This window comes from Melanerpes formicivorus, unplaced genomic scaffold (assembly GCF_026170545.1).
Source record: "Melanerpes formicivorus ecotype bairdi unplaced genomic scaffold, bMelFor1.0.p_v2 SCAF_1, whole genome shotgun sequence".
Classification (NCBI taxonomy): Eukaryota; Metazoa; Chordata; class Aves; order Piciformes; family Picidae; genus Melanerpes; species Melanerpes formicivorus.
The window spans coordinates 50524026-50543482 of NW_027142353.1; the positions used below are offsets into that span (position 1 = coordinate 50524026).

The 19457-nt window shown below is 40.7% G+C and overlaps 1 protein-coding gene across 11 annotated transcripts in view; it reads right to left on the bottom strand.

The window, feature by feature from the left end:
• The window catches only part of NBEA (neurobeachin), a 505074-nt gene extending 492289 nt beyond the window's left edge, over nt 1-12785 (bottom strand). For all 11 annotated transcript variants that reach the window (XM_068142943.1, XM_068142938.1, XM_068142931.1 and 8 more), the window contains exon 1: nt 12237-12785. In XM_068142943.1, coding sequence (XP_067999044.1) covers nt 12237-12509 — 273 coding nt within the window. In that variant the 5' untranslated portion in view covers nt 12510-12785. The remainder of the gene's footprint in view (nt 1-12236) is intronic.
• Between the last annotated feature and the right edge of the window lie 6672 nt (nt 12786-19457).

Below are 19457 nucleotides of genomic sequence, written 5' to 3' on the forward strand. Positions count from 1 at the left end.
GGATGAGAAAGTCTTTCCAAACACCTAAAAGGTGCACAGAACAAAAAAACCCAAACAAACAAAACCACACCAAACTAAAACAAACAAAACAAAAAACCCCACCAAACAACAAAACAGCTGACTTCTGTAGGCCATACATGCCATTGCCAAAGACACAGAAGAAGCAGCAGCAGCAAAGATGGGTTTTTGGAACCCTGGGGCCCCAGGCAAATGCCCCACAAGTCTCTTTAGGGAAAAAGAATTAGAACAAAGCAGCTCCAACCATCTGAGCATCTTGCTTGGAAGACCTTATTCAGTCAAAGGCAGTCTTACACAAATTAGAATAAACCTTTATTAGAATAAACCAAACCAGGTTGGAAGAGACCTTCAAGATCATCGTGTCCAACCCATCAACCAATCCAACCCACCCAAACAGCTAACCCATGGCACCAAGCACCCCATCAAGTCTCCTCCTGAACACCTTCAATGACGGCGACTCCACCACCTCCCCGGGCAACCCATTCCATAGCGCAATCACTCTTTCTGTATAGAACTTCTTCCTAACATCCAACCTGAACCTCCCCTGGCGCAGCCTGAGACTGTGTCCTCTTGTTCTGGTACTGGCTGCCTGGGAGAAGAGACCATCATCCGCCTGTCTACAACCTCCCTTCAGGTAGTTGTAGAGAGTGATAAGGTCACCCCTGAGTCTCCTCTTCTCCAGGCTGAGCAACCCCAGCTCCCTCAGCCTCTCCTCATAGGGCTTGTGTACCAAACCCCTCACCAACTTTGTTGCTCTTCTCTGGACTCGTTCCAGCAAGTCAACATCCTTCCTAAACTGAGGGGCCCAGAACTGGACACAGTACTCGAGGTGTGGCCTAACCAGTGCAGTATACAGGGGCAGAATGACCTCCCTGGTCCTGCTGGCCACACTGTTCTTTCAGCTATGCTATCGATGAATATTAACAGTCAAGTAGCCATCAGTCACAGACATGACTCACAAATACCTACCAATTTAGCAAAATAGATAATGAATTTCACTGTAGTAACAGAAGGAAAAGAGGATATTAACTTTTGACAATTGTATGTCAGTGAACTTCTCACTCATGGAGGAGTATGTTACAGCAAACTACCCCATTGGACACGTAAACACTGAGTTTACAATGAAGTCTCAATCTCAAAAAAATCCCCAACAAAAGTTCCCAGCCATCAAGTATAACTTAGCCTCAATGCAGCTTTCAGAGGCTGCCTAATAAGTTTCATTTATTAAGACAAAACACAAAATTGGATTTACTTCTCATTTCATGCAACAGCTCTTGCCCCATTCTCGCAACATTCCAATTCCTGCAATTGAACAGCTGCAGCTAGTGCCTTTCTGCATAGATGGTGAACTTCCAAGTACACTCTCCAGACCACTAGGAAGCTCATTCTCTGTGTGTAACATACTCAGATGTATTAGATCATATTTGCTCAGATTAGGGAGATGCTACACAATTGGAACTGACAAAACTCTAGCTACTTTCTGATATACATAGGTCCTATTGGGGATCGGACGTGGCACTTGAAGCCATGGTTTAGTTAGTCATGAGGTGCGGGGTGACAGGATGGACTTGATCTCTGAGGTCTTTTCCAACCTTATTGATTGTATGAAAGGGAAGACAGCTTCACCATTTTGCCAGATAGAAAACATAAATTCCACTAAGTAAGAATGGTCCCCTGATTTCAAATTTGTTGCCTTTTGGTTTTGCTTCTGTTTAACTGAAGGTTCTTAACACTATATATATATATAACATAGTTAAGATTTTTATCTCACGTGTATATGATGAAATATTTTTTGGATGTTGCAAGCTACACAAAGTATTGCTGAAGAGCAATACTGAATTCTGATCTGTCAGGCATCAGCAATCCAAGACACAGCTTGGCTTCAGTCAGTTCATTACTAGTTTGAATGTGCATTTCATGGTTACTATTCTATATTTCATGAAAGCACCTCTTATTGTTTTCTATCTCTTTCTGTAGCACAAGAGAACCTTTGTTTCAACAGGATTGTACAGGTTCTTTTGTGAATCAATGGATGTATTTTTTCCAGATTCATATTTGTGTTTACAAATACTCAACACATCTTTCTACAAATCAAAAGAGAAAAATAAGAAAAAAACCCTGTAATAGTGGTTCTTAAAGCAGGCAGTCAAAGTCAAAATTTCATGTAATTGAGTAGTTGTCACAGAGTATGAACAGTTAAAAAGAAAAAAACAAAGTATGATCACATAAAACTGATTAGAGTGTCATATTGCTGGTACTGGATTACTGAATGCTCTATTCAAAGAACAATTCTTTTCATCCTTCTGTCTACACCATCCCAGTACTAAAAAGCATTACCAAAAAGCAGGATATGAATAACAATTTCACTTGTAAGTGAAAAACTTGCCCTATCTCACTTTCAGGTAATTCCTAAACCTAATACCTATTATGCATAGTTTAGAAAGGCTTCCAATTGTAAATAGAAGGGCAGTGAAAAAAACGTATCTTTCCATTTTGTAGGGTGTGGAAGAGGATAAGCACTGTTCATATTTACGCAGGCTTTCAATGAATTACTATGTTGGAACAATTTCACTGATGGAATCCAATTTTAAATCAGGGTAATCACATTACAGAGTTGCATTGATATAAAAGAATTGATATCACTGGCGTAAATCTCAGTAACACCAACACCTAAACTACTTAAGACTTACTTACTGAAGATTATCATACTCCACAGCAGAACAAACTCTAAACTACAAAAATTACCAGAACACAAATTTGAGCATAATCAGTAGGCTGATCAGAAGTTGAAGTGCTTCTCTACTGGAAATAACAGATAATCTTTATCTTGGAGATTAACGTCATTAATAATCTTTATAAACTGGAAGTTATGAAACTATAGTTCAAATAGCTGAAATCCATCATAATCCTATAGCTAAAACAGATATTTCTATCATTAAGGAAGTAATATGTGACTCTCCACAAATAATCATTTTTTCTTTCTAAGTGATCATGTTTATGCTGAATATCACATATTGAGTACTGTGCGGATTCATAGTGAATCCAAGCCAAACCTTTGCAAGACAGAATTGGGAAGCAGATCATCAGATTCGAAACAGATGTTTCAGATGATGCTACCTCCAATTATAAAAGCAAGTTCTAAATTTCACTTAAAAGAAAGTTTAAGGGGTTCTGTGTACACAAGGATTAATAAAACTCCAGAAGTTGGCATTTCCAAACACATGAATAGTAATTAAAGATCAGTCCACCTCTTCATCAACATAAACACACAATACTACACTGACCCTTTGGCCATGAGGTACATACAAGGTATCAACTCAGGAAGTAGTTGCACTGATACTGTTTTGTATAGAGTACTACAAAATTGTCTAGTTACAGGACAGCAACACAAGTTGATTTGAAATGGCAGATTTAGCATGACAGGCTAAGCTAGAAAAAATAAAACAAAACCAAAACGCAGTGACAAGTAATGAATGAGACTGATTTAAAATAGCTTAGATAGCTTATTAAGTTAACACAGCTGTGTTAATACTGTGCACAGTATTTATCAGGATATAAGAGTCTCAATTTGGTACTAACCAAATCACAGATTTCATTCCACTGACTAAATTCAGTATGCCATGGAAAGGAAACAAACACTTCAGCTGAAACGCAAAGATCGTGATGCAGTTTTGGCATGTTGGGTTTTGGTGGCGTTTTAAGGACACAATATAGACAGTGATTTATACATTTGAGAAGTATGAATGAAGGCACTGAAAAGCATTAAAACGCAAAGAAACAACTGCACCACAGACTCCTAGACAACAACCTTGTGAATGTAACGAGCCATACCCCTTCACCTCTACCTCTTTGAGTGCTTATCTGAAAGCAAAAGTGTGTGGGGGTGACAGTGAGGGAACATATGGAGGAAAGAGAAAGATTAGGATACGTCATGGGTTTAGCCAGTTGGATCTGCTGCTGAGTATTCAATATGATGCTGACATCATGTCATCTTTAAAATGAAAGTGCTGGCTGGAGCATAGTATCATGGGGCTTGTGGTTTAGATTGCAACATGAGAGACTTCCCATTTCTGGTTTCTGCTTCCACCTCCCGTTTTGGGAGTGTTGCTCTTTTCCACTGAGGTGGCTGTGTACCTGCAGAATGAGGGGGTCATTTTAGCACTGGCTTCTGCTGCTGCTTCTGCTTTTGCTGTGCTTTCCCACAAATCAAGCTAAGGTAACTGTATATCGTATCATCTTATTAAACTTATCTCAGCCCAGAGCTTTTTGTGTTACTTTCCTTCCTGATCTGGAGGAAACCCAGGTGCATGTGAAACCAGGCGAGTCTGTTTTGACAAGAAGATTCAATTAAAGCTTGTTGAAAGAATTTTGTATTCCCCCCAACCCCGTAGTATCTTTGCCATGTTGATGTATCTGCTTTTCAGGGGCGGCTGGGGCTGATGTGCTGGGGCCTAGCCCTGGTTTCATTACAATTACATAAAACCTTATGCATTTGTAGTTGATGTGCACTTCCTCAGGGATGTGCTTATTGCCTCAGGGAAATGGATTAGTGTTATGGTGTTGATGTGCTGGTTACTGGCATGTTATGATATGGCTACTCGACTAGCCACATGGTTTAGATGTCATCTCACCCAATTGTGGGGCCAGGTCTTCCCAGAATGATGCAAGTCTTTGCTAAGAACACCACTTGGAGATCTACCCAAAGGCTGGATAGGATGTTAGTCACCTCCAATTTCTTGAAATTTCACCCCTGAACAAGTACAAAATCTTGGCAATCTGGTAAAATTTTTGGCAGAAGTATGCTGTCAGCCTGGAAGTCTTTGAGAGAGAAATCATTATGGTGTGTTGGAGCCTGGTCCATGCCTATCAAGTCTTTCTCATTACCATTCAGAACACTCAGGGGCAAGAGGTCTCTCAACCTACAGGCAGACACTGTGGCTACTCAGACCCCAGCTGCAGGCATGGCAGCTGTACCAAAGAACCAGCCTGTCAGTATCAGTCACCCCTGTACAGAAAAAGAAACACACAATGAAAGCAGTTCATCTTGCAAAAGGATGAGGATGAATCAGGGTCATCACAGGAACAAGAGGAAGAGCCAGAGGTGCTCACTCAGTCTTTATCCCTGGCCTTGAAAGACAGCCAAGGACAAATAATGACAGGTCCTGACAATACGAGGAAGGTCTCTCCTCCTCTGTACAGGCCTGTTTCAGCTGTGAAGAAACTGTGCCAGAAGGTCCATAAACTCAAAAAGAACATGTCCTATTCCCCACCCCTATGGTCCTGTGTTTCAGCTATAAGGGCAGGCACTTCCCTGTCTAAAGGAGAGAATCTGGGAGGTACACACCATGCTGTACCCTGTGGTTTTGCTTACATGACCATGGGGACAACATGAGGAACGGAGATGGAAAACCTTTAGTCCTAGCTACATGGGTCTGTGAATTACAAGAGAATTCACCCCAGAAGAATGCCGCCCCAGTTTCTAGTGGAAAATAGCCCAAAAAGAGCAGAAGAATTGATACTGCTTCTGATCCTCCTGAAGGGACTTCCAAAGCATCTTCACAAGATGCAAATGATTCCACTCAGAATTAGAGGTGCCCTGCCTGCAACCAGGTGGAGGAAAGGGACAATTGGATTTATTGGACTGTATGGATCCAGTGACTTGGCATGTGGAATCTGCAAAAGTATAAAGCCTTAGCAGACACAGATGCACAGTGTACTCCAATGCCATCAAATTATAAGGGGTGGAACCCATCTATGTTACTGGTGTGACAGAGGGATCCCAACCACTGGATGTGTTGGAAGCTGAGCATCAGAATTCGAGCCACACTTTGCTTTCACTTAAAAGGGTAGAAGGGGTCACTGGAATCAACTGCCCCAGAGGTGGAAACAGCCCCATCATTTGGACTGATTGAAACTGTACTGCAACAGGGTAGAGCTTCAGAGCATCTGCAGTAAGAAGCCTGCTTTGTACTGCAAGGTGATCTATTTTGAGTGAGAACGAACAGAGAATGATGTATGATGTATGTTTGTATGATGTTAATTGCTGCTGGGCATGACACAGATGGTATAGAACAAGAGGTGGAGTATATCATGGGTTTAGCAAATTGAATCTGCTGGTGAGTATTTCATACCATGCTGATGTCATGCCAGGCTTAAAATCAAAATGCTGGCCAGAGCAAAGAAAGTGTGGTGGGGCTTCCAGTTTGGATTGTAATATGTTTCCAGTTGCTGCTTCCATTTTCAAGTTTGGGGTGTTGGTCTTTTCCACTAATCTGGCTGTGGTTTGGGGGAAGTAATTTTATCACTGTTGTTTTGCTGCTGCAGCTTCTTTTACCATGGTTTTTGTGTGAAACAGGCCCAAGGTAATTGTACATCCTATTATCTCAACCCAGGGTGCTTTTTTTGTATGTTACTTTCCCTCCCAAGCTGGGGGTAGGGAACTTGAGAGCAGACTGTGCCAAAGCAGTACAGTATATAACTACATATGCAGCCAAATGCTTAGTCTTGTAAAACACATGGTTTAAATGGGGAATCAGGTCATGCTTTTGTAAAAATAGTATCTTGAAAGAGAAAGGTGCTAACCCTTTGCTTGATGCAAAGAGATAAAACATAGGTAGAGTTTCAGGTGAGAGTAGGGGGAAAGGCCCTAGATTGGAGGTGTTTTATTAATACCAGCCTCAGAATTTTATTACTTCAGTGTGACAAAAACAATAAAAAATCCTTTAAGTATTCCTCTCCCTTCTAATCCATGAACTGAATCCTGTAGCGACAAGTCAGATATAAAGCTAAGAAGAAAATAGGTATCCAGAGTTAAGCAGAAAGGAATACTCAGTGCTAGGCTCACCTTGGCAGATTTTAAAAAGTTACCTATAGAAATGTATCAATCCTTTATAACAGAACCACAGCAGATTCCATGACACTTGCTGAGATACCACTAGTGCTTCATGACTGATACAAGGACTGAACAAACTTCCCACCCATAAACACCTCGTGTCAAAGATTAGTTTAGAAGGCCAAAACAATCAGTTATACTGAAACAAATTAAGTGAACACACAGTCAAAGATTTTCTGTAAATTTTCCATAGCTTAAATAGAGGCCCATGAAATACTATTACAAACTCTTGTATTGGATACTGCTCTTTCCATATGGCTCTGGTAGTTTCTAGGGTAACATCCAGAAATAGGTTAGTATGGAGCTAATATGAGCACAATAAAAGGGACCTGCTGGGATAGGGACCTGCTGGGATAGGGACCTGCTGGGATAGGGACCAACTTGGACAAGGACTGCCACCTCCAGTTAAGTATTAGCTAAAAGCAAAACAAAACAACTTTAAAATTCCCAAGAATGCTAGGTTTTTCAAATAATACTATCATCAAAGAATTGTATTACAAAAATTGAAAGGTTTACACCAAGAAAATGGAGTTTCTCAAGCCTGCAAGGCTATTTCTACACTCACATGGCACATGTCTTCTCAGAATCAAACAGCAGACAAAAACCAAAAGTGATTCTTCCCCCAAGACAACAACAGAACTGTGCCACAAAGACGTTGCAGCAACCAAAACTGTATGTAAATGGATTCAAAGAATCCAACTAACAAAAGCCAACATTAGCTGAAGATGACCCTGAACCAACATTTAAAGTAAAGAAGTAAAAATGGAAAAAATATTTCTTATCTATGCTTCGCTTTACATTTTTGCTCATGACCACTACTATGGAAAGCCTGTAGGGCAAGAAGGATCTCTCACACAATCTAACCCATTTCTTTTGAAGCTGCAAATGCCACTCCTACACGTACACAATGTGACAGAGCACTAAAAAATGGCTTACCTCTTGTGATGGGTGACTAACAGGGAAGTAGGATGGAACAGCCAAGAAAATGAGAAGAGCTAGGCAGAAGCGTGGGCTGCAGTCAACAAGAACTGCAAGAGACTTTCTGAACTATGCCTGGTGTTTGACCTAGTTCTTATAAGCACTCTCTACCCTGACCAAACATACATGAAAGCTTTCAAGATTGTACAAGGAGAATGCTGGTCAGCCACACCTGTATAAGATTGAAATTTGTTCAAATCTGCATCACATCATCTGTTCAAGATGCACAGGAAAAATGAGCAGCAGGTGTCAACACCAGCCACAATTTTTTTAGTATCAGTTGGCTTCCTGTTCACCTTTCTTATTTTGTACTGCCATAGAATCACCACTACAAAACTAAAAGCTTGCCATAAAAAGACAGTTCAAAATATAGACTGAAGGAAAAATACCCAAACTATTAAAATATTGGAAAACCAGAGAATTAAAGAAGCAGGTCAATGAAAACAATGAAAGGCCATTCAGGATATATTATATAAAAATTAATTAAAGCCACATGTGGAAATTTTGTGCAACATGTGAAACAAATCCACTTGAAGTAGAAGAATACAAGTGGATAGAATGGCCCATTTCCGCCATGATATCGTACTCACTGAAATTCTATTTTTAAAATGAAATTTTAAATGTCTGTCTAACACATATCAGATGCACAAGTGTGTCAAGATGCAAAGCAAGTATGTGGAAAGTCAAGCAGTACATCTATCATAATAATAACAACAACATCTTTGACAGGACCCTAAGAAAACTATTAAAGCTGTTGAAAGGGGAAAGGTCTCTTCATCAATAGTAGAGCAGACATGGTGTCAATTACCCCCAAAGAGAAATCACTATGAGCAACTAGAGGATTATGTTGTTTCCAAGGAAAGCCCCTTCCAGTTTGGTGGTTTGCAGTACACAAGGGTCAGTGCACACACACCTCAGAAAGCACATGGTGAACCTGGAAATTCATATTAAGCCTCAAGATCAAAACGAACACCATCACAGAAGAATAAATGAGGTACAATGAGAAATTCCTTCCTACTTTTCTAGAAAAGCAAAAATAATACAATATTCTAAAAAATCATTCCAGGAAAGCTTTCAGCTCAGACTCTTAACACCTTCTGACCTCCACAGTATTAACAATAGCATGTTTTTTTTTCAAGGATAACTGCAAGTAGTTCATATTGAGGGCTGAACTCTCACTCTATTGAGTCTTCTAGTCTAATGCTAAAAAATGAAAAATAACACAAACAATACTAGAAACTCTACCAAGTGAAACTCTATTAAATACATTCACAAGTATAACAGAAGTTTAAACACACAAGTTTGAAGGAAAAGAAGTGTGACAAAAAACACGCATCAAAGGAAACAACTAATCCCATAAGCAGTATAGGCATGCCAAAGAACAAAATACTATCTGAGCTGAAAGGTGACTGTTAAAATTTGGCAAAACTGAAAATCCAACAAAACATTAGACACGGAAAAAAGATTTTTCAGCACTGCATAAAAAGCACTTCATCGCCTCACAGATAAAATAAATTACTGTGTCCATCAAGACCAGAAGGTGCTACGTAAAGTATGTCTGAAAGAGAGCACAGTGTGGGGCTGCCAAAAGAATTATTTAAAGGTAAAAACTTTTCAAGGGAAACCCTAAGAAAAAAACTTAACAGGAAAGAAGAGTGACCATCTCTATGACAAGGGCAAGACAAACCAAAGTTTTGTCTCAGCCATTTGCTATTGCTTCCACACAGATGCAGAAATACTGAACTGACTTAAGCTTTAAAGAGAAGAGAGTAGTAACCTCAGAGGAAAAAAAACCAACAACAACAACAAAAACCCTCACCAACCCAACAACAAACCACCAACCATCACCTCAATCTTCGACTATGAGATAATGAAAGAAGTCTCAGCTATTAGCAAATGGCTTATAGATACCAAATATGTTGTAGGATAGGCAATATTTCTCTTGAAGACTGACATATCAAACTAAAATCAGCTCTTTAAGCGCTGTCAACTCATTATCATGCTTGCATTAAAAGTTATTCAGAAATAGTAAATGCTGAAGGAAAATACAACACACAGAGCAAATGAGAAAAAAAAAATAAATCAAGTTCTCCCCACTCCTAAACATCCTCCTAAAAAATGCTTCTAAACTACAAATCTGTATTTTATTTAAAGTTACTATTGAAGTCCTTAATAGAGAAACAGATAATGTTTTAGTAGTTTAGGTATAGCCATCAGCTTTACTTTGTATCTGTCAAATTCACTACATTTGTTTCACAGGCAAGTAATGTCAGTTTCACAAATACAAGCAGAAGTTTCAGCCATTCACTGCCCTCAGAAAAAAAAAAAAAAAGACCAGCAGACACAATATAACCTCTCTCTGCTGTGGGAATACTGACTATTGTATATTACAGTCCATCTGTTAAGTAATGACTGATCCAGAATGCATTGCTACTGCAGCAGACTCCCAAGCAGTTTCACATTCATATACGTCTCCCAATGCTGAGAGAACTGTTAAACACTCTTGCGTTTATTTTTAAATATGAGCATAGTTTCCAACAATAGGAACTAATTAGCAGGTAAATTTTATATGCAGGCACTGTCACAAGCACTACATGTCCTCAACACAAATACCAAAACATATTTGAACCTCCTCCCTCAAAGACAAGCCAATGTGAGTCCAGTTGCTGATGAATTAACAGCCAGATTTAAAACAAGCTTAAATATCAGTAACAAGAATGAAAGAAAGAAAATGAGAAAAAGACTAAATATCTTTGTATCTGTCACAATCTACACAAAGCCAGTTAATAAAATAACTGCACGTCATCCCCTTCTTTTGAGTGCTACTGTTAAAGGAATGGGAATAATCCAATAAAGTTATGATGACTTGTACCACACTCATAAAAAAAAATAAATTACAATTCAGGTTTCAGTTGTGTCAAACAGCTTGAAGAAAGGAGGGTGAAATATACCAGATTACTGTTTTGATATATTCACAAAACTATTAGGGCTTTAACCCTGTGTGCTCAGACAAGTCATAAATATTAAAATAATCTGACCAAACCACGTCTTTCCCTGCATGCTGCAGCTTTTCAATTCAGTCTCTGCTAGGTCAAATGCAAATAACTGTCAAACAGCTGAACACATCCTTTTAAAGTGTTTGAAACAAAATACATTCTTCACATGACTTCGTGTATATTGAGTGATGGTTAGAAGCATTAAACTCATCTGAAACAAAGGCAGTTTCAATTAATTGCCATTCAGTTTTGGGCAGTCATTTTTCTGTCCTATTTTACATGCAAAAAATTTGGATGTTTCATTGACTGAACTGCTTCAAAAGATTTGCTGCAGTAAATCTTGCATTCAGGAGCAGCAGCAAATTGCACATAATTGAAAGTGATTCATTTTTTTGATCCACTCGTTTGGCTTCTGTAGGTTCCTCAGGCTTTGGTGTAGGTAGCGCAAAAACATTAAGTCATACAGTCCTGCAGTAACTCTTTCACTCCACGAAGTGAGCAGATGACTAAGGAGCTACATTTTAGCATCTTCTTATTTCAAGCTATTTACCAGCATATGACAATATCTTGCAATGCACAGACCTTAAACAAAATTAGCAGCAGCACTTACTTTGCAGACAAGAACGTGTTTTGGAAAGCATGGCAGATTAGTAAGGCATAAGCAACCCAACACAATACTGCAATACAAGTAACTCTTTATTCCAGATATAAAAGCATATTATTAAATCCTTGAAAAAAAATCTCCCTCCTCCCCTTTCCTCCACATTACATATACTCAGCTAGCTCAGAGCAAACAGGGTTAAACCTTTCACATGTTTCAGCCACTAAGATACCAGCTCAGGCTGCTTTTTTTAATGCATTTCAATTAAAAACAGATACTACATTCATGCCACTCTTCTTCCCATGAGGAAACCACTAGGTTACAGGGCAGCGTCCAGTTTCCGAAATTACAAATTACTTAATCTCTTTAATTTTTACATTGTGAACTGCACAGAAGGCGACTGGGGGAAGGCACTGGCAAGGGGAAGTGGCTTGTCTATACTAGGTAGGGTCCTGTTTGGAGTTTAGGGAGTGCTGAAGGGGTTTCTGTCACATGTACGACGAGGAGACACGCAGGTCGCAGCATTAACATGAGAGGGACAAGAGGAGTTTGGGAAGGAAAGATGGTTGGGGAAGGGCCATGCGTGTAGGAGGGACACGGGGGCAGGGAAAATGAAGGTCCCTTTCGGGTTGCACAGAGGCGGAGGGGGGTTGTAAGGAGCATCTCCGGGAGGAGGTAGGCTACGCCGGCCGGTGCCCAGGGGCCCTATGCCCGCCGGGGCGTCACCGGGGCGGGGTGCACGGCCGCTTACCAGGTTCAGCACCGTCTCCACGATGTCCCGGTTGCTGACCTCCCCGACCTGGATGAGTCCGATGAGGACGGCGAATTTCATCCGGATATTGCGGATCGGCACCGATGGGTTAATCATCCCCGCGGGGAGCACCACGGACCCAGAGCCCGACGCCCTCAGCTCCCCCATCACCGCAACGCTGCTGCCGCCGCCTCCGCCTCCACTGCCGGCCCCGACGGAGATGAGTCCCGCGGGCTGCGGGTCCGGCCCCGACACTGGCTTCTCGCTCGCCATTTACCCCCCGCCGTTACCGGCACCTGCCGCCTCTGCCTCCCCGCCCGGCCGGGCCGAGCCGCGCATCCACCGCAGTCTCACTCGGCGGGGCCGCAGGGAGCCGGCCCGAGGCGCAGGCACCGTCCCAGGAGCCGCTCCCCCGCTCCGCTATAATGAGGGATTATTATGGGCGCTGATGCCCCGTTAGCCGAAGGCTGCCGAGCCGGGGCCACCTCCCCGCCGCGGGGCAGGCAGAGCGGGCGCCGCGAACGTGACGCGGCGCGGCCCGGCGGAGGCGAGCGGCGCGTGGAGCTGACGGCGGCGCGAGCGATCGCCGCTGCCGCTGTTGTTGTGGAGCCGAAACCGCCGCCGCTCACGCCGCCATGTTGCCGCCCCCTGCCTGCGGTAGCCGCTAGAGCGCCTGCGCCGAGCCCGTCTAGGGGAGTGGCCGAGCCAAGCCCCCCCAGCCGGCCGGCAGACAGGTGAGCAGGTGCACAGGAGCTGCGCTGCCACCGTGGCGGCGTGAGGGGCCGCGCTGAGGCACGGAACCACCGCCTCTCGCCGGGGAACCGCAAGCCTCCTCAGACCGGCGCCCACCCGCTCCAGAGAGACCGTGCACCGCCGCCTAAAGGGACAGGGAGGCGCCCACCAGCCCGCCTCGACGTAGGATCACCCCTCTGTCGAGGGCTCGGCCTTTCCCCTCCGCCCCAGGGCGCCTCCTGCGGGAGGAGCGAGCCGCTGAGCCGCCTCTAGAGGCTGCGGTCGCTGCCGGGGTAGTTAGCGCCTTCCGCAAGCTGGAGGCCCCCATCTTCGGGAGTGTCCCCTCCTCGTCTTCCCCAGGACCTCGCTGGTGAGGGGCCCTGGGCTGCTGGGAGGTCTGCTAGGCTTTTCAGCCAGCTCCCACACTTTCGAGCTTCTGTGATTTCCTGCTGTGCCTTCCACACACCAGTCCCGCGCTTCTGCGTGAGGGGTGGACGTGCAGGGACCTTTTCGGGTGAAGGGGGTTTAACAGCTTCGGCCTTTACAAGCGGTCAGATTTCAGTGAGGGTGTCAAGGGTTGTGCAAGGTCTCCGTAGCTGAGGTCTCCTTAGCCATGGGACAACTGAAAACCTGGGGTCTGACAGCCTGAGAGCTCTTGTGGTGCTTGTGCAAAGCAGAGGGGGATTTGTCCAAAGTTAGTACATACACTCCTGTCTCTTGGTGATGGTGTTACATACACAGATGTCCAGCAGTTTTACCAAGCCTCTTACTTGCAGTGATGCCTCATGGCAAAGAGTATTTTTTTCAAGCTCTTCCATTATCATCAGAGAAACAAAAGTACCTCTCATATTTTGGAGAGACTGAAATTATTCAAATAGTTTGAATAAAGTTGTATATGTTTGCTCTGCATGTGCTGGAGATCATCCATCCCCCTTATATCTTGGCTTCACAGTGGCTGTCAGCAGAAAGTTGACTTCTACAATAAATCTTGTTCCCTGGTCTCATAATACCATTTGTCCTGTCTCTTCTGTAACCCCAAATTTAAGAATTTGGCTGAATTGCTGGTCTTCTTTATACCCACCTTTTAACTGTATAAACACAGTAAATTAGCAGGACCTTGTCATTACATCAACCAGGATGACAGCAGATGCTCTAAGCTCCACCAAGAAGAGAAAGATTTCAGCTCTGTACTATGCAATGCATTAACTCTACATACTTGTCTACACAGTATGTTACATTTGCTTGTTTGCAAGGTCAATGGATACTTAACTATGCATAGCCCAGTGATTAGCTGGAAGTCACAGAATCAACTTTATTTCAGAAAGCTGCAAAAGATGGGGAGAAAACCCAAAAGATTGATTATTGGAGATAAGAAAGCACAAAGTGTTCCTGGAGGGAAATTCATATACAATTTGCCACCATTCGTGAGCAGCTTTGTATGACTTGGAATAAAGCAATACTTTAATTTCATAGACTTTTTGAGGAGCCAAAGGTTCCATATCCCCCCAGCCTCATAGCAGAACTAGCAAAACTGAATACACAGGCAGTCAACTGCTTTGCTATAAAAAGTCAGCCCATATTAGTTTAAACACCCAAAGAGGGGAGTGCTTGAGTGAAGTAGCTAGGCAGAGTTTCAACTGTAGCGGATGAGAAGCACTTGTGTATCACAGTGTGAGCTCTAGGCACGGTAACTTCCAGCTAGTAGATAATGATGAGCTGATCAAGTAGTGTGTTTCAAATTGCACTTGCTGTTTCTGTCCTTGGTTAAAGTAAGTCCTGTTCTAGAAGCTTTTAAAAAGATTCTCCAGAAAAAACATAGACAACAATTCTTAACTTGGGAGCATCAGTGAAAGCTTCCATGACTTGTTTTACTTTATCCCATTTTCCATTAAACAAGCAAATAACCCACAAACAAAACCCCTGAACAAGCAAACAAACAACCCCTCCCCCAAAAAACAACCAACCAACTACACATAAAAGCAAACAAACAAACAAAAAAAGGAATCAGGGAAGGCTGCCCAAAAGTGTTCATCTTGATTTCAGAAAGGAATGATTCATGTTTTTAATAATAATTTCTGGAAGCCAAGTATCCTTCTAGAGTTTGAGAGTCCTTAAGTTTGTGTAAACTTAATTAATTTTACATGTAAATATTTTCAAAAATTCAAGTTGCAAATCTGAAACCTAACCCTGAAACCAAAAATTGTTGTGTGTTAACTTGGATCTCTGTGCACTTACCAACTTTTACTGATCCCAAAATAACTTTGTAACATTGAGATCCGTTGTTACATTTGCCTAAAATTTGTCAGTGACTTTTTCATATTTGGAATGGAACAGATGGATCAATAGCACAACCACATAAACTTGCTTTCTCTAGAAAAGTGGGATAATGGAATATGGTTTGATGTTTTATTATGTGTTCTGTAACTCATACTACTATTAATGGAAGACTCCTTGATTTACACATGTAGCCAAATGCTGGGGTAGTTCTTGACTACAGCCGCTCCATATACATCTATCAATACATTCCTCCACACTGAATTTCTGATAAAGCTGAAGTCATAAGTTTGTTTAGAAGTTTTGTTTATGAAATCCTTCATTATATAATTTCCCATTTAGGACTCTAACTGTCTGAGTATCATTTCCTCTACCAAAATCTCATAATATCCTACATGTATTAAAGGAAAAAAACCCTCTTATTAAAAGAATGTGAATTCCCAAGATTGTGTTTAACAGGAGAGACTTCCTTTAGTTCTTAACCTTATATATGGCTTTACAAACACATTTTTACAAAATCATATTCTCTTTTTTTTTATAAGCCAAAACAACATTAAGTAGCTGTCTTCTCTAATTAACAGTGTTTGGTTTTGATAAGAAAACTTTCATTCAGGCCATTCATCAACTCATGTGAATGTTATTGTAGCACTGGCTCTGAAAGAACAACAAATGTGTAATACTAATCTCAGCCCAGTAGTAATTGCAGCCCTTGTGTTCGTTTGCTTCCATTTTAACACTTCATCAGACTGAAAATTAAGTGTACATACACTAGAAATGCCACAAAACATGATTCATTCCTTTAAAAATAATGTTTGTCTCATCTACTGTATATTGACAGGTACAGTAAAGAGCCTGTATATTCCTTAGTGACCATTTTAGTGGGGTCCCATTCCAGCAAGGTGCCCTGCATTAGCAAATCCTAGTGTTTATGTAATTATAACCATTTTCAGTTCAGCTTGCAAGATCAGTCACTGACACAGGCCCAAACTAGGTGGGACAGGAGACAGTATGTGTGGAAGGATGTTATGCACTCATTTACCCTTCACAAAAACCAGATCACTGCCAGGATCTGATCTCATACATTTCTGTTATTTTCTCAACATTTGCTCCCCACTGAAATGAGAGAAAGAAAGAATATGCCTTTGCTCCCAAGGCATATTCTTTACATTTTCTCAGCATACATTCTCCATAAATGCCAGAAGGTAGTCTCAAATACAACCTCAAAAACGAAAAATAAAACCATGTATCCATGTTCTTATGCTTGCAATAAGCAAACAAACAGATGGGGAAAAAATAAAGCTAGCAAATAATTGTTTCAACTTTTATCTGAATTTTCATGTCAATTATAAAATAAATGCTAGCAATACTACCTTAAAAGTAAAAGTATTATGTAGTCATTCAACTGAGAAAGCATGAAAAAACATGTTTTAAAAAGCAGACTTGGCTACAAATAATGAAACTACCGAAGTGAATAGGAAGTGCTTTGTACAGGAATATATATCTGCTAAATCCTAGAAAACATTTTCTTTTTAAATAGTGAAATTATGTAGATCAGAACTGAACCATGTTTGAAAAAGAGAATTTTCATTGATCTGCTACAGTGGCATCAAAATACTGCTTGCTTTACCATGTCCATATGAGGACTCCTGTTGTGTTTAATTAGACTATTCTCATGAGTAAAGATAATGTGATCTGTTCCTGTGCCAGGCTGGGGAAGTGCTATTAGCCCCTTTCCTTGAAAACCAGCATTTCTTATAAGCTTAAAATAAAAAGCTAGGAAATACAAACTGAAAGGCCATGACAGCATCTAAACTTACCCAGCGGTGCATACCTATTGCACCAAATAGTTCCATTCACTGGTTTTCAACTTCCACATGACAGGGTGAATTAAAGCATAAGTAAAAAAACCTGAAGTTAGAATATTCTTTCTTCTCTAACTGTGAATGTGTAATTCTTTTTATTTAGACATGAGGAAAAAAAAATAAAAATGAAAAATACCTTGTATGTGTTTCCAGAGGCAAGTTTTGTTATATCCTGTGCAATTACAAAAACACTTTAACAGGCCTTCCAAGTGAGGTTATAAACATTTCAATCACAGTGAAGCAGATTAAGCCGGTGTGACTTCACTAAATTAATTTACTTTTTATTGCAATAGGTTATTCAAATAATTTTGTTGTAACTTAAAGAAGATGTAGTAAACATCTACACGGAATTTATGTTATTCAGGTTTCTCTATGTATTTTGCAGTCAGAGCAGTAAAAATAAAATAGACATTATGTTTATTCTCATGGTTGTAAATACTGCTAGGAAAAATTCATTGTATGTAAGCTTTCAGTGAAAAAAAGAGCTAATAGTCTCAGAAGTAGTGAAATAGTAAACAGGAATACTTATAATTAAATTATTTTTATATATATTTATATGCTTATATGTTTTTATTATATATTAAAGATATTCAATTGTGTACATTAAAGTACATATTCAATTTGGTGGGTTTTTTTTTGTTTGTTGTTTGGTTTATTTTCTTTTCTTAATTGCTTTGATCATGGTATAATCATAGATGTAAATAGCAGGATTTGTGATATTACAGAAAACGTGCACAATTTGTTATGGTAATGCACAGGTCTTACGGTTCTGGTTTTGAAAGGGTTTATTCTGCGATTGATTCATAAATCTGGCTTTAAAACCATGAGTTTGAGCTGCTTAATCAATGCAGACGTTTTATTCTCATTTATTTTTTTACAAACAACCATGAGAACCTTTCCCCTACTGAAATGAACACAGTAATTTCTGTTACTGAAGTTATTAATAGGTCAAATATTATGGAGGTCAGTCACTAATATTGACCTCTCTGTTGGTTTTTCTCCATAACTGATTTTTTTTCATTTCATTGTTATTGATATCTCTTTTCACAGACATGTAGATGTTTCAGTCTATATTGTTGGCTCTTTCAGAAGAGGAATTTTGTAACATATGGACACCTTAAGATCTATTTTCTAGGCAACAGTAGGGATAGTAAGAAAAATCATGTTAGTTTCTCCTCTCCCTGTATTCCTTAATCTGTGTTAAACACTCCATTTGCATGCAGAATGCCAAGCTGCCAGCTAACTTGAAAAATTATCTCCTGACATTTATCACAGTGTGGCAAACTCACAAAGAAATCAGTACAGGCTGCCATTGGTAGGCCAAGACACTTTTTACAACTAGATTTCCGTGTGCTGTTTTTAGTAAAAAATATGTTTTCTTATAAATTCCAAACTCTAATTAGGGTTGAAAATATGTAGCTCTTAGAAAATTAATTCAGGTGTCTTAAAAATGATACAAGCAGCAAGCATTGTTTTAAGTTCCATATGTATGAACTAAATTATCGCTGCCTTTGACATTTTTCTTTTAATGTGTTTCTTAACCACAACTTATGATGGAAATTAACTTTTCATGGAAACATTCTCTGCAATAATACAACATACTAATTGTTGGTGTTATACATGTCTATTTGCTGAAGAAAAAAACTAATTCATTGGCAAATTATGTTTATTTTTAATGTTTCTGCATATTTTTTTCCTTCAACTACTCAGAAACAAATAAATGCTTAGACAGAAAGGATGCTAATTATACACATTCTATCTATACTGCAGTATGGCTGCCATGAAGGGACAAGCCCCAAAACATGCCCTGACCCTGGCAACGGGCTAAGCAACTGTAAATGTCCAAAACTGGACATTTCCTGGAGTATAGATGGTCCAGGTAAATGTGTAGCATGTGTAATTAACCTTGTAACATACCTGTGAACTCTGTGTGCCCCTGGACATGTTTGGATATGCCCCATTCTTACAGGTTCAGCTATCAGGTTTCTCTGTTACCAACAGGCATTAAATTGTCTTCGGACAGTAATCAAACCAGCCAAGAGGATATGCAATTTGCCTTGCTCTCAACCACAAATCAACAAGAGCCAAATGCTGCCAGAGTTGCAGCTCAAGAGGTTGCCCTAGCAGGCAAACTACACCTGAGCTTCACACCTGGACCAAGGCAACTAACACTCTGAGAGCCCTGTGCCAGAGGCAGAAAGCGAAAAGGCCCTGAGAGAACTTAATCCCAAAAGAGCCATGGAAAGGCTACAGCCTGGCAACAGAGAACATGAGAGAGGCCCTTAGCCCTCTCCTAGCCAAGGAAAAGCTCCAGGCTGTGAACTGGGCATGAGAGGAGAAAGGTCTCTTAGCT